Source organism: Phodopus roborovskii, unplaced genomic scaffold (genome assembly GCF_943737965.1).
Source record: "Phodopus roborovskii unplaced genomic scaffold, PHOROB, whole genome shotgun sequence".
NCBI lineage: Eukaryota > Metazoa > Chordata > Mammalia > Rodentia > Cricetidae > Phodopus > Phodopus roborovskii.
Window position 1 is genome coordinate 23,064,063 of NW_026125052.1, and position 13,915 is coordinate 23,077,977.

Sequence of the window (13,915 nt, forward strand, 5' to 3'; positions counted from 1 at the left end):
AAAAGTGGAGAACGAGATGCCCAGACAGTAGTCACCAAGATTCTTTTGTTGGCAATAATGAACTATTTGTGATACAAAGAAGAAGCTATGCTATATTGAAGAAAGCACCCACCAAAGATTTCTCAATAGACTCATGGGAGTGGAGTAAATGATTAAAAAAAATGGAATTCTCTTAGTTCTTTCCAAAGCACAGCAATTTAGCTTCTGTTTACAGAAATAAAAGTACATCCCCAAAGTGGTTTAATATTTAAGCTCCTCTGTGTTTGCATGTCTCTCTTCAGCGGAGAACACAGCTTTGGTGAAGCTGGTGAGACCCATCCACGATGATTTCCCCGGTGCTCATCTTGCTCTCTACTTTCCTCTGCCATGTTGCTATTGCAGGACAGAGTGAGTACTTCTTGCCTTTGTGAGAATATTATCTCTAACCCATGGGTTTGTGTCAGGGATTAATAATGATGGCTTTCAAGTCAGAATGGATGCTAGAGATGGCACTGATACTTACTGCTGTTCTTAAAGCTCGTTAGCAGGATAGTCAGCCAATTTAAGCCCCAGCACACTGACCTGTAATATGTAAATAACAGTAGGGCCTCCTTCAAATGGCCATTGAAGTCAGATGAGATTTGGTATAGGAAGTATTTGGTATGGAATTGGGTAGACCTATAATTTGCAGTGTGCTTTCCTTACATGCTGGATGACCTTAAAAATGTGAATTGAGAGGTTTTTATTTTTTAGCCATCTGTCTCGTGTTCTGTTTCAGCCTGTCCCAAGCCAGATGACTTACCATTTGCTGTGGTTGTTCCGTTAAAAACGTTCTATTACCCAGGGGAACAGATTGTCTACTCCTGCAAGCCAGGCTATGTATCCCGAGGAGGGATGAGACGGTTTACTTGTCCTCTCACAGGGATGTGGCCCATTAACACCCTGAAATGTATACGTAAGTCTGAAACTTCTCTCCATGTCTCCCCTCTATTGGGTTCTGGGTATTTGGTGGGAAAAGCTATCTCATCCTGCTCAGGGTGCACAGAGCTGGGGAGGGGGGGAGAACACCTAAAGAAGAGGGAGAGAGAGAGAGACCTGGATTGATTAGTGGAGAGGCAAGCATGACACAAGTTACAAGAACAACAACAAGAACAAAAAAAAAAAAAAAAAAAAAAAAAACAGTTGCCAAAGAGATTCATGGGTAAACAGGACTTGGGAAATGATCACATCTTTGGACTTTGCCCCAGAATGGAAGCATACTTCATATTCACTGAGCAGAGTATAACTGAATCTAAGTTATGTATAAATTTTTTTAAAACTTGGTGTCATGTATTCCAGTTATCCTTAAATTTACCAGGCAGCTGAGGATGACCTTGAACTTCTGATCCCCCTGCCTCTGCCTCCTGAGTGCTGGGATTAGAGGGGTAAACCACCACACCTAACACTTAGCTTAATTTTTATATAAAATATTAAGCAGTCAACCAGATTGAGCTTCTGGCAGTCTTGTACAGTAGTAAAAATAGCTAGGTGGATAAATCAGGGCTCTAATTATTTTTATTATATAGATATGACCTTTATCATATGTTCTTGCAAGTGATTCAAATTTGTTCCTTATTTTTATAAATCTAAGTGTTTTTTTTGAGGCACTATGGATTAAATCTAGAGATTTATATAGGCTAATTATGTGAGCCAACACCAAGCTACGCTCCTAGCCCTTAAGCATGAAAATCCACTTTAAATCAGCAATAACTCTGATCACTAATAGTGTCATTTTAACATATTTTCCATATGCCTTTTGCATCATTGTAGAGAATATATTTAATTTTGTTTTTCTATTTTTATCAGCATATTATAAAAATAGATTGTCTCTATAACCTTTACAATCTGTTTCATTGACTGCACAATAGTTCAATCGGTGGTTTAGTTTGTCTAATTAAAGCAATCCCATAACAATGACTGTGCAAATTGTGTTATAAAGACTATCTGGATACATGTATTAATTGTCTTATTTTGATCACTGTCTTAGTTACTGGATCAAGGATGGAAGTACATCTTTGTACTTCAACAGAAACTTACTAGTTTTTCTCTTTCGATCGCAGCCAGAGTCTGTCCTTTTGCTGGAGTCTTAGAAAATGGAGTTGTACGCTATACAACGTTTGAATACCCCAACACCATTAGCTTCACTTGTAACCCTGGGTAAGGGCTCTAATGAGGTAAAACATCTGCCGGACAGAGCATACTTCCGGACTGTTTAGCTCAACATCACAATTGCTCTGTATTTTATGTTTAGCCTCTGGGTGGAACTTGCTGGATACAAACACATTTTAGTCCTGCATGTAATAAACACTGTTAAGGAGTGGAGAACAGTACTTGAGATGCAATAGAAGGTGAGCACTCCAGTTCCCGTGTCCCTCACTGATGGCGTATCTGAGGGGGCATCACATGGTGAGATGAGTGAGCCTGAATGATAATCCCTTCTCATCTCTGGGCCAGATCTTAGCTTAAGATTAAAATATAATAGGAATGGACTTGGCTTTTAGGAGACTGATTGGCCAGTGTGGTCGTTAGTCTCTAGAAGGGATTTCCGTGAAGAAGATTCGGATGTGGTGACACAGAACTTCTTTTTTTTAAAGGACTTTTGTTTTAGTCAATGTCCTATTGCTATGAAGAGAAACCATGACTACGGCAAGTCCTCTTTTTTTTTTTTTTTCTTTTTTCTTTTTTAACTGTAATTAACACTCAATCCCAGTTCCCTCACCCTCCCATACCCCCTACCAACCCCTCATCTCATCCCTGTTCTGCTCCATAGAGTGAGGCTTTCCATGGAGGGAGGGGTCATCAAAGTCTGTCTTATGAAGGAAAACATTTAATTGGGTGGCTTACAGTTCAGAGGTTCGGTGGGACAAGATTGTGTGCAGGCAGCCATGGTGCTGGAGAGGTAGCTGAGAATTCTATATCGTGCAGGAAACAGGAAATGAACTGAGAATGGGAGACCTCAAAGCCAGGAGCCCGCCCTGACAGTGACACACTCCCTCCAATTAGGCCACACCCACTCCAACAAAGCCACACCTTTTAATAGTGCCACTCCCTTTGGGAGAGGGGCTGCCGTACACTGTGACCATCTTCTTGAAGATCTCTGTTTGGGGATGGAGACTTGGAAACACTGTATGTGAAGGATAAACTTGGGGCATTCCACAGAAATGCCAAGTCGTTGGTGGGGCTGATCAGAAACGCCCTTCCGGTGGTAGTGCCGTACCGTACTTGAATTGACAATGATGTCATGCACGCCAGCAGTGCTGAGATAATGAACATTATAGCTTGCCTCACTCCTGTCACCCTGTCAAGGGCTGGCTCTCAGCCTTCTGTAGGGAACTGATAACTTGGCCAACTGATTGGAAGTGAGGAGTTAGGGATTTGGCCTCTACACTCACCAACTACAGAAACCTCTGGTGGTTTTGTTTTTCCTGAAGTTTGGCTGGACCATTCCATGAGTCCTGAGAACAGAGACCCTTAGAAAAATTGCACAATAAGGTGGGAAGGAGGTCAATACATTGAGGAGTATAATAGCATATGACTCTAGTGGAATCTACTGCAGAAAATGAGGTGGGGGAATCTCCTGAGTTATCTTCTTTGAGACCCTGCCTCAAAACAAATGAATTGGGTTAAGGGTGGGGGTCCCAGCGATAGAACTCGTGCTTTCTACATATAAGACCCTGAATACAATCCCTAGCACATGATGCCAGGGAGACACCTTACTGGTTCATTCACTACATTTCCCCTTTTCAGGTTTTCTCTGAATGGAACTAGCTCTGCTAAGTGCACTGAGGAAGGAAGATGGAGCCCAGAGCTTCCCGTCTGTGTCCGTAAGTCTCTAGGTCCCACTTGAGAGTTAAAGGACAAGTTGGTTTGTCCAGAAATTTCCTGGTTTTAGTACTGCCAGCTCCACAATCCAGAAACTCCTCATTCCCAAAGACCTGATTCAGCGAGATGGATGCTTGGTCTCTTGTGGGGTTGTTCATCTTGGTATCATTGTATTCCAGGAGGCGACAACCTACTGCCACGCGGTGGCAGGCTAGAAGCATTTTAGTTATGAACTAATATGTATCTGCTACCTGGTGGACAAGTGCCTGCTGTGTTTGTTAACTACAAAGCTCCCTCACTATTTGGCAAAGTCAAGGTCCGGCATTGGTCTATCAGGGCCTGCCATAGTTTAGTTAGAAGGACTTGGTTTTTTCTTTGTCATGCTGGAGAGCCAACCCAGGGTCTTGTACAGGGTAGGCAAGTGCTCTAGCCCTCGGGTACACCACCAATCCTGGCAAGGAGAACTTCTGCCCACAGTGGTTTCAAACATCTCTGCCTCCTCTTCACTGCATACTTCTTTGTTACTAATACAGTGACTCATTTCCACCTTTAACAAATGTGAACTGAGGACCCAGATACTGGAACTTGAGCCTATAAGGCTAAAGGAGATAGCTCTGCTCCAAGGCAATGAATCCACTGACAGAGAGAAGACAGGTCCCTTCACACTAAGCCACCAAGCACCTTGTGTCTTAAGAGCAAGGACCTCATGACTTAGTCAAGTTATGCTCAACTAAGCAGTCAGGGGCAGCTCTGAATCTGTTTCTATAGAGACAAGTCTTCTCAGGTATCCTAGCTTGAGACGCACAGAAGACTAATCTTTGACTAAGAAGCCCAGGCATCATAGAAGTGCATGTGGTCCTTTAACCTTTCAGTGACACCAATTCCAGCAAATGAAAGTAGGAAAGTGATTCTAAATAAACCCTAACTAAATTAAAACCAAACCACAACAATGTCTTCAAGATAAATTGAGTTCTTTATCAGTAGTAAGGGTTGCCATGGATCATGTAAATAGTCTCCCCTTTTGGTCATCTTTATACCAATTATGTAAACTCATCTTTTTTCTCCAGTCAAGAACAGAAAAGCTACTTTAAATTCAATCTAATCTTAATGAGTGGCTCTCATGCTTGAGTGTGCATCCCAGTCACCAGGCATCTTGCCAACATGTAGATGCTGATTCGGGCATCTGGGATGTGGTCTGAGCTTTGCTCAGGCTGCCAGGCAATTCCCCGACTCTGAGTCCACGGAGCGCTCACCGAGAATGGAGGACTGAGATAGATAGAGAGGACTGAGATAGGTCACATTAAGTAGCATTTCCGTCAGCAGTGTCTTTACGTTGGTGTAACTTTCCCTGAATTCGTTGAAACTCTCTATTTGTCAAGGGAGGATGATAAGCCACTGACTTGCCTTGGGGCCCTTGTCTCTGGATGTGTAATCCTCCATGTGTTCAGTACCAAAGCAGGAGCTGTTTGATAAAAAACAAGAAAATTGTACGAAGCGCAGAACTCAGATGTCATGAACAACACGGCACCAGATACTTGAGGATAGTCTCAGCAATGTCTTCCATACATTCTGATTTCCAGAAACATCTCTCAAGGTAGCCTTTAGGTCAAAGATGCATAGAACACTGGCTGCAAAAGTCAAATGAACTATGACAAAACAAAATTATTGCTGCGGCAGTCATTACCTCTACCTCCTTGTCATTGTCCTCCTCATTTTTTTTTTTTTTGGAGGGAGGGCATGGTTCCTGACTTGTAGACACATTTTATTTGACTTTTTCTTAACAATGAACTGTTTTTACCCTATTATCAAAGTTTACGTTTCCTTAAAGTTCATTCTCATAATCTCTTTTATTCTGAAAAGAGTGTGTTTTAATTTTTAAGTTACAGTCATTTATTCAGCCCATGTGTAAAGGTCCAAAGACCATTCACGAGAGTTAGTTTTTTCTCTCTTCCACTATGTGAGTCCTATGAATGGAACTTCAGTCATCCAGTGAGTTATTGGTTTTTATATACTGAGACAGACACAACGTTTATGTATTTATTTATGAGACAATGTCTTACTATGTAAATCAGGCTAACCTCCAACTCACAGATATCCACCTACCTTCAAAGAGTTCATTTCAAAACCCCAACTATTTTTCTGGTGATAACAGTGATCTCTTGTTGCAGCGGTCACCTGCCCACCACCACCAGTTCCTAAGTTTGCAACCCTTAAGACTCACAAGCCATCAGCTGGGAACACCTCTCTGTATCAGGACACAGCAGTCTTTGAATGCTTGCCACACCATGCCATGTTTGGAAACGACACTGTGACGTGCACAGCTCATGGAAACTGGACTGAACTGCCAGAATGCAGGGGTAAGTGGCTAAGACAAAATAACTAGAGTAGCAGGCACAGAAGCACATATTTGGAAGTGTTCAAAATGCCAACTACCAGGGACATTCCAAATTCTCTCCCTTGACAAACTTTTAAAAGTATTTTGCTTTTTGTTTTCCTTTTTTATTTTGTCTCAAGACAGAGTTTCATGTATCTCTTGTGTTACATTTCCTATAGAGACATCAACAATGTTTATTCATTGACCAATGACAAGACCAAAGAAATGATACTACTCAAGGGTAGCCTAGGGAACCGAAGAGTCTATTATGCATGAATGTGCCGTGAGTGACTCAAAAGTGACTGCATCACTGAGATGTTCATTTTGGCATGCATGGGTGATGACTTGCTATTCTCTGTGCAACTCGCATGCTATGCCACCAGCAAGAGCATTCTCTCTCTCTCTCTCTCAGCAATTGCTCCTGTTTACACAGCTTGGAGAGGGGCTGTGTACACTCAGTCCCCTTTCTCCTCGGATCTTGTGAAAAATTCAATCCAGCAGAAAGTTCTATACAGTAGTGGCAGTAGGTTGATCTTAAACTCACTATGTAGCTGAGACTGGTCTCAAACTCCTGATCCTCCAGCCTCCACCCCCCCCCCCCCAGATGCTGAGACTATAGGAGTGCACCACCACACTATATGTCTATGGAGCACCTATGGCATCGAGCAGTGTGTTTTGTACCAGGGATAACAGATGAATGAGTTCAGCTTCTGACCTGCAGTGAATTAAATGTCATGCAATTAACAGTTTAAGACTGACTGAGTGGTATTTCCAGAGGTCAAGACCTTGATGTGGGCTTTGAATCATGGGTGGATGATGAAGGAAAGGCGTGCTATGCAGGGACACATCACTTGCAAAGCCAGGGTGACAGCTGGACACCAGTGAGGCTGGTGAAAAGATGCCTGGATAAAGGGATGAAGGTTTTAAAAACTGGCTTATCGTCTGATTTATGGCTATGACTTTATAATCTAAATTTAAGAATCATTGCAGTAACCTTTTAATCTGGTTTATTGATTGGAAAAAAAGACTCCCCCCGCCTTCTTCCATGCCCACTTTTTAGATGGTTAAAATCTGTGACATGTGACACTTCGTGATGAAAACTCAAAGCCCAAAGAGCTAGCAGGGTGTCATTATTTATGTTCAAAACGTGTTTCTTTCTATTCTTTCCTTCTTTAATATTCAGGGTTCTATAAGTATAAGAGAATGGGGACAGAGTTAAGCACCGAGCACCTAGAAACTGCATTTCACTCACAGGAATAGCCAGGGATTCCATGGTGTAATGAAAGGAAGAACGTTACCATTCTGCAACTGTCAAATAACACTGTTAGCTACTAATGGGTCTTCCTGAATACATTTTTTTAGAAGTGAAATGCCCCTTCCCATCAAGGCCAGATAATGGGTTCGTGAATTACCCTGCAAAGCCAATGCTTCTTTATAAGGATAAAGCTACATTTGGTTGCCATGAAACATACAACCTGGATGGCCCAGAAGAGGTGGAGTGCACCAAGATGGGAAACTGGACCGCCCAGCCAAGCTGTAAAGGTATGGGCATGTGGGTGGTGAGGTCCTGCGAAGTACTGAATTCCTCCAGTGGATCACGCTTGTTTGCTACTTTCTTGGCCTTTTTATTCTCTTCTTGTTACTCAGATTTGGTTTACAGCCATTGACATGTAAAAGTCCTAAGGACTCAATATACCAGAATGCGCAAGCTTAAAAGGTTGCTTAGAGTTTGGCTGTAGAAGTAAACGGATTCTCTGGAACACTGTGAATACGGTGGGAGGTGGGAGTGCATGTTTTCTGCCTTTACTTACTTTAGATCTGCTCATAAGCACCCTTTAGAATATTTATTTTACTAAGTATAAATTTGCGTGCATCTGTGGGGGGGTGATGTGTGCACCCTCGAATACAAGTGCCCACAGGGACCAGGCGTTTGATTCCCTGAAGCTGGAGTCGTAAGCCACCTGATGCAAGCACTGGAAACTGAACTGTGGTGGAATCTTGCTTGTACAAATAAAGCTTGGGTGAAGATCAGAGGACGGAGCTTGCTACTAGCTAACAGTAGAGATCTGTACAGACTGACAGGAAGTGAGATGGCTGCGTAGAGACAGGAAGTAACATGGCCAGGTGAGCACAGGATATAAGCAGGAAGAAACTGGAACTCACTCTCTTTTCCACTGGGAAGCTGATGAGGTAAAGGTGGCTTTGGCTTGCTACTTTCTGATCTCTCAGCATTTTCCTCTATATCTGACTCCAGGTTTTTATTACTTAGACCTTAAATTAAGAACTCCATTTACACTGAATTCTGGTCCTCCAGAAGAGCAGTGCATGTTCTTAACCTGTCTGCAGCCTGAGCATCCCAACCCACTCCACTTTGGGCCCCTTTTTTTTTTTTTTTTTTTTTTTTTTGTCAAGGTTTTCTTGGTCACAAAGATCAATCACATATCCAAGCTAGTCCAAGGAAATGGTGGCTTCTTGTATTAAAAATATGCAAATGAGGAACTGATAGAACATGTCCCTTCTCTGTGTCCCTCTCCTGCTTTCCCTGAGATGTCAATTTTTTTGAGTTGGGCATCTGTCCTTAGTCCAGTCACTGCCATGGTTTGCATAATGTAATGACTATGCAAAGTACAACTACATAGCACTCCATCTCTGCCTAAGCTGAACTCTTTAAACATAAAAGGGAAGTAGGCACAAAAACAAAATGATGAATGGCTGGTGTTATAGGTTGGAATCTTTTGGTAGCAGAGTCTGAGACAGGTGTTCAAGTGCAATTGGTTTATAAAGCCAGTAGCTAAGATTTGGGGACACAGAAAATAGGGTGGGCATTGGTTCTCAAACTTTGTTGTGTATCAGAGATCCCCTAGGGATGTGTGTGTGTGTGTGTGTGTGTGTGCCTGCATGCATGCGTGTACATACATGCATGTATGGGTATGTGCATGTGTGCCTGCTGATGTGTGCACACCAGAGGTCAGTGTTAGGTGTCTTCCCCAATCAGCCCCTCCCTTACTTTTTGAGACAGGATTGCTCACTGAACCTGGAGGCTGACTGGCTGGCGGGCCAGAGAGCTCCAGGAAACTGCCTGCCTGCTTCTCAGCCCTCCCCTTTCTCCCTAGTTTGTATGTAGGTGCTTGCTGGGGCTCTGAACTCAGGTCCCCATGCTTGTGCAACAAGCACTTTACTGATTGAGCCATCTCTACAGCCCTTGAGGCCTAGTTTTTACACAGATTTCTGAGCTCCATCGTCAGAGTTTTTGATTTAGTGGATCTAGGATGTGACCTTTCATTTTTGACCAAGTTCCACATATATTGCAAATATATCTGTGTATATATACAAATACATATATTACAAATGCGGTGTCAATAGCCTAAACAAGACCCGGACAAGGATGACAGCAAAGGTCACAGAAGTGAGAAACCTCACAAGGGCTCAACTATAGATGAAGAACTACAGGGAACTAAGGAGTACTGAAAGTGGGAAAAAGATTCTCTCTTCCCCAGAGAAGAGTCCCTGACCCCAGTCAGCAGCTATCCAATACCAAGTGGTCAGCTCTTAAATTATATACACACAAGTAACATTATGTAGACTGAGCAGGTTAAACAAAGAGCTGAAAGCAATTAAACGTTTCCTACTTTTTTTTCTACTGTGTGAATGTGTGTGTCTGTCTGTCTGCTTGTCTGTGTCTATCTGAGTCTGTGTCTAAATCTGTGTCGGTATCTGAGTCTGTGTGTGTGTGTGTGTGTGTGTGTGTGTGTGTGTGTGTTTGTGTCTGTTTCTATGTCTGTGTGTGTGTACCATGAACCACACATGGAAGCCAGACTGCAACATTCTGGAGTTGATGCTTTTCTTCTGCTGTGTGGTCAAGGGCATTGAACTCTGCTCATCAAGCTTGGTGGCCCACTGAGCTTCTTGCTGGCCCTGAAACAAACTTTTGATCAGGAATCATCTGTGAGCTGTCAGCAGCTTTCAGTGATGTTGGTTGACTGATGGATGTTTCAGCTCCATAAATGTGATCTGAGTGCAGACCAGCTCAGGCTTACATCACGTTCTCTTCCAAGGAAGCCAAGAATCTGCTGTTTTTTTGACCTCATGCCATTACTGAAGGGTAAAAACGTTGACAGGGAACATCTGTCATCAATCAAATTGACATTGCACATCACACTTTCTTGAACCCTCTTGTCTTGGCCTATTAATCTCAGTTGTCTCATCTACTGACTCACAAGTTTATATTCTTTCTTAATATTGTATTACATGTTTATTTATTATTTTGTGCATGTGTGTGTATATGTATGAGGCTCATGAGCATCATGATGCCTGTGTGAAGGTCAGAGGACAATTTCACTATATGGGTTCTTGTGGATTAAACTCAGGTCATGAGGGTTGGTGGCAGGTTCCTTCACCCACTCAGCAATCTTAATAAACATAAGTAATCTATATTCTCTTTAACACAGAGTCCTTGGACTGTTGTCTTGACTACAGATATTCTCTCTTTCAGCATCTTGCAAAATATCTGTTAAGAAAGCCACAGTCCTGTACCAAGGAGAAAGAGTGAAGATCCAGGAACAGTTTAAGAATGGAATGAAACATGGTGACAAGGTTTCTTTCTTCTGCAAAAACAAGGAGAAGACGTGTAGCTATACTGAGGAGGCTCAGTGCATTGACGGCACCCTTGAAATCCCCAAATGTTTCAAGGGTAAGGTTTCCATGCAACATCCACTTGGCCCTCACTATCACCAGCGTTTATACATTTATGCAAAGAGTGACTCTTAGAAGCTAAAACTATTTGGCTACTTTTTTTCCCCCAAGATGTGTGATAGGGAAAGCTCAGATAAAGCAGAGAGTTGCTTATAGTTTCTTGGCTTACATACACATTTTGCTTTCCAGTTGTTTTCATTAAATCTTGAGGTTGTAGGTTTCCTTGCTGACTGTTGAGGTGAATTATACCACCGTCTGTGATCTCAAGTTTAGTGTGAAAAATAACAGAGTCAAATACTGAATGATGCAATCAGTCATTATTTCTTCTTTAGTCCACATTTTAGACAAGTGATGGTAATGATGGTAATTCATCTATAGATCCAATATTTATTTTTCTTGCCTTCAGAAATGCCTAATTTAAAAAGAATTCTTTAAGGCAAAGTTTGATCAGAGCAAAATATTTTGAGAAAGATGTTTAGTGTGCTTGTGTGAGATTCGGAAATGGACACTGGTCAATTTGGAGAACTAAATGCTAACCTAGGTTTCAGGCTTATGTAGTCGTTATTGCTAGCAAGAGAGGCTGAAGTTACTGTTGGCTCCAGGTTTGTGAATGCTCCAAATATACTGATAACCATGTATCAATAGCTAGAAGACAATTGAGAATAGATGTAACTCTCTCTCTCTCTCTCTCTCTCTCTCTCTCTCTCTCTCTCTCTCTCTCTCTGTGTGTGTGTGTGTGTGTGTGTGTGTGTGAATTCATTACCTAGAGAGAAAAGCAAAGTATAAATGATTAATAAGATGTACCTCATAAGGTTGGTTCAATTGATAGAAGTATCTTATTTTGTGTGTATGCATGAGTGTGTGTGTGTGTGTGTGTGTGTGTGTGTGTGTGTGTGTGTGTGTGTTATGTATGTGTGAAGGTACATGTGCCTGTGCTTACACATGGAGGCTAATAAAAGGTGTCAGGGGGTCCTATTCTATTCTTCTCTGCCGTATTACTTTTAGGTGGGGCCTCTCACTCAACCTGGAGCTAGGCTGGTGGCCAGCAAGTCCTGGTGATCCTCCTATCTCTAGCCCTCAAAACAGGCATTTGTGTGTGGCCATGGGTGCTGGGATCTGAACTCAGGTTTCCACACTTATGCAGCAAGCACTTACCCACTGAGACATCATCCCAACTCTAATTAATAGAAATATTATACATGATATAAATGTTCAATCAGTGACATTATCATAATTGCAAATATCTAGAATCCTACTGAATAAGTTGTTATTGTCCCAAAGATACAAAAACTTGAGCTGGGGAGATTGTCCAGTTGCTAATGTGCCTGTTGCATAAATTCAAGAGCCTGAGTTTGGCTACCCAGAACCCAGCTGGGGCTGGGTAGTGAACCTATAACCTGAATAGAAGAATTAGGAGGTAGAGAGTAGATTTCTGGAGCTCACTACCTAGCCAGCCAGTCAGTAAGCTCCAGGTTCTGTGAGAGATCCTGTAGTTGATAGTGATAGAGGGGAACACCCAATGTTGAGGTTTGGTCTCCACACTCATGTGCACACACACAAAAATAAAATACAATAAAGGGTAGAACCATAGTGAGATGTTAAGTATAAAATTGACAAGGTGCAATGGTTTTAGTACAAGTCAGTAGGGAAACTACTAGGAGGAATTAATTTAAAAGTCAGAATTTCATTGCCATATTTTTCTCAGTCTGATTTTCCCTTATGGTCCTCAGACAGAAACAGTATTCTTGATGCCCTAGGGAATAAATAAAGGGGGTATGTGATTTTCCCCTTTTAATCTTGTCTGTCAGAGTTATATAAAGCCTTTCATTTTGTCTTCTTGGAAATGAATGACTTATCCGTGTCCATTTTTCCCCATCACTGAAACCTCATACTAAATGATTTTATTCCTAGAATTAAATTTATTTAACACACATGTAAGATGTATTTGATTTGGCTGAGCTATGTAGCAAATTTAAGAAATGACTTTCTCTCTTGTTCGTCTTTCCTCTCCTCCTACAGAGCACAGTTCACTGGCTTTCTGGAAGACGGATGCTTGGGATGTGAAGCCATGTTGAAGTCATTTTCAGAATCAAAATTGGATGTCATATTTGTATCTCTGCTTGCCCTCAGAATCCAACTCAAATAGCAAAATAAAGTTACTGGTTGCCTCAGTCATTACAGTGTGACTCTACATGGTATTGTGGTTTTAGGTATGTCAAGAGATCCAAACACCCAAAGCATCTTTGGTTCCTGGCTGTAAAGGAGCAAGCATAACTAATATTATATTGGAACAGATGTTCCAATATAATATTTTTTACAGGTTGATTCATAGACCTCTAAGTCAACCATATCTGTCTACTCATCAAAAGGAAGAAAATAAAAAACTTCTGCATCCCACAATTCCTGAGGATAACTTCAAAATCTATATTAATGTAGTTCCTAGATGATTCTTACACTTCCCTGAGTTTGGGAATCATGGCCACAAAGGGATAAACATGAACTTCCAGGTCCACAGAATTGGACTGGAATCCTTGATACTGTGTTTACATGATGCCAAAAACATCTTTATTTACCCATTGTCAGTTTAACATTAGGCTTTGCCATCACTCCTTTGGGTATGTACTACTCCTTTGCCCATCTCTTTTTCTGTTGTATCTGTTGGCCAAACTCACCCTTCATGCTAATAGATCCCAGTTTAAATTCATGGATGTACTAGATGTTGGCCCTCCTGCTCTGTTAGCACTCACACCATCTGTTATTGGTCTGTCCACACCCCTACTCTCTACAAGGGCTCTCCTGTTGTGATGTGAACAAGCAGAGGCCTCATACTCTTGCCGCTGTACACAGAGCCATGCATCCATGGTCCCATCTACTTCTGAAGGTGGCAGCAGAACTTGGTATCACTCACACAGCACCATTTCCCCCCATATGCAGAATGCAAGAGCTTGCACCAAGGGTCCAGAGAAAGCTAATATGGCCAGGCAATATGTAGTAGTATTCCCTGCAGGG

General features: G+C 42.0%; 1 protein-coding gene across 1 annotated transcript; it reads left to right on the top strand.

Moving 5' to 3' along the window:
• The first annotated feature begins 227 nt into the window (after positions 1-227).
• Apoh (apolipoprotein H) lies at positions 228-13,081 on the top strand. The gene is made up of 8 exons (XM_051179553.1): positions 228-387; positions 758-934; positions 2,079-2,175; positions 3,766-3,842; positions 6,009-6,197; positions 7,577-7,756; positions 10,707-10,904; positions 12,926-13,081. The coding sequence occupies exons 1-8, from the start codon at positions 324-326 to the stop codon at positions 12,979-12,981; spliced, it is 1,038 nt and encodes a 345-aa protein (XP_051035510.1). The 5' UTR covers positions 228-323; the 3' UTR covers positions 12,982-13,081.
• Positions 13,082-13,915: the final 834 nt, after the last annotated feature.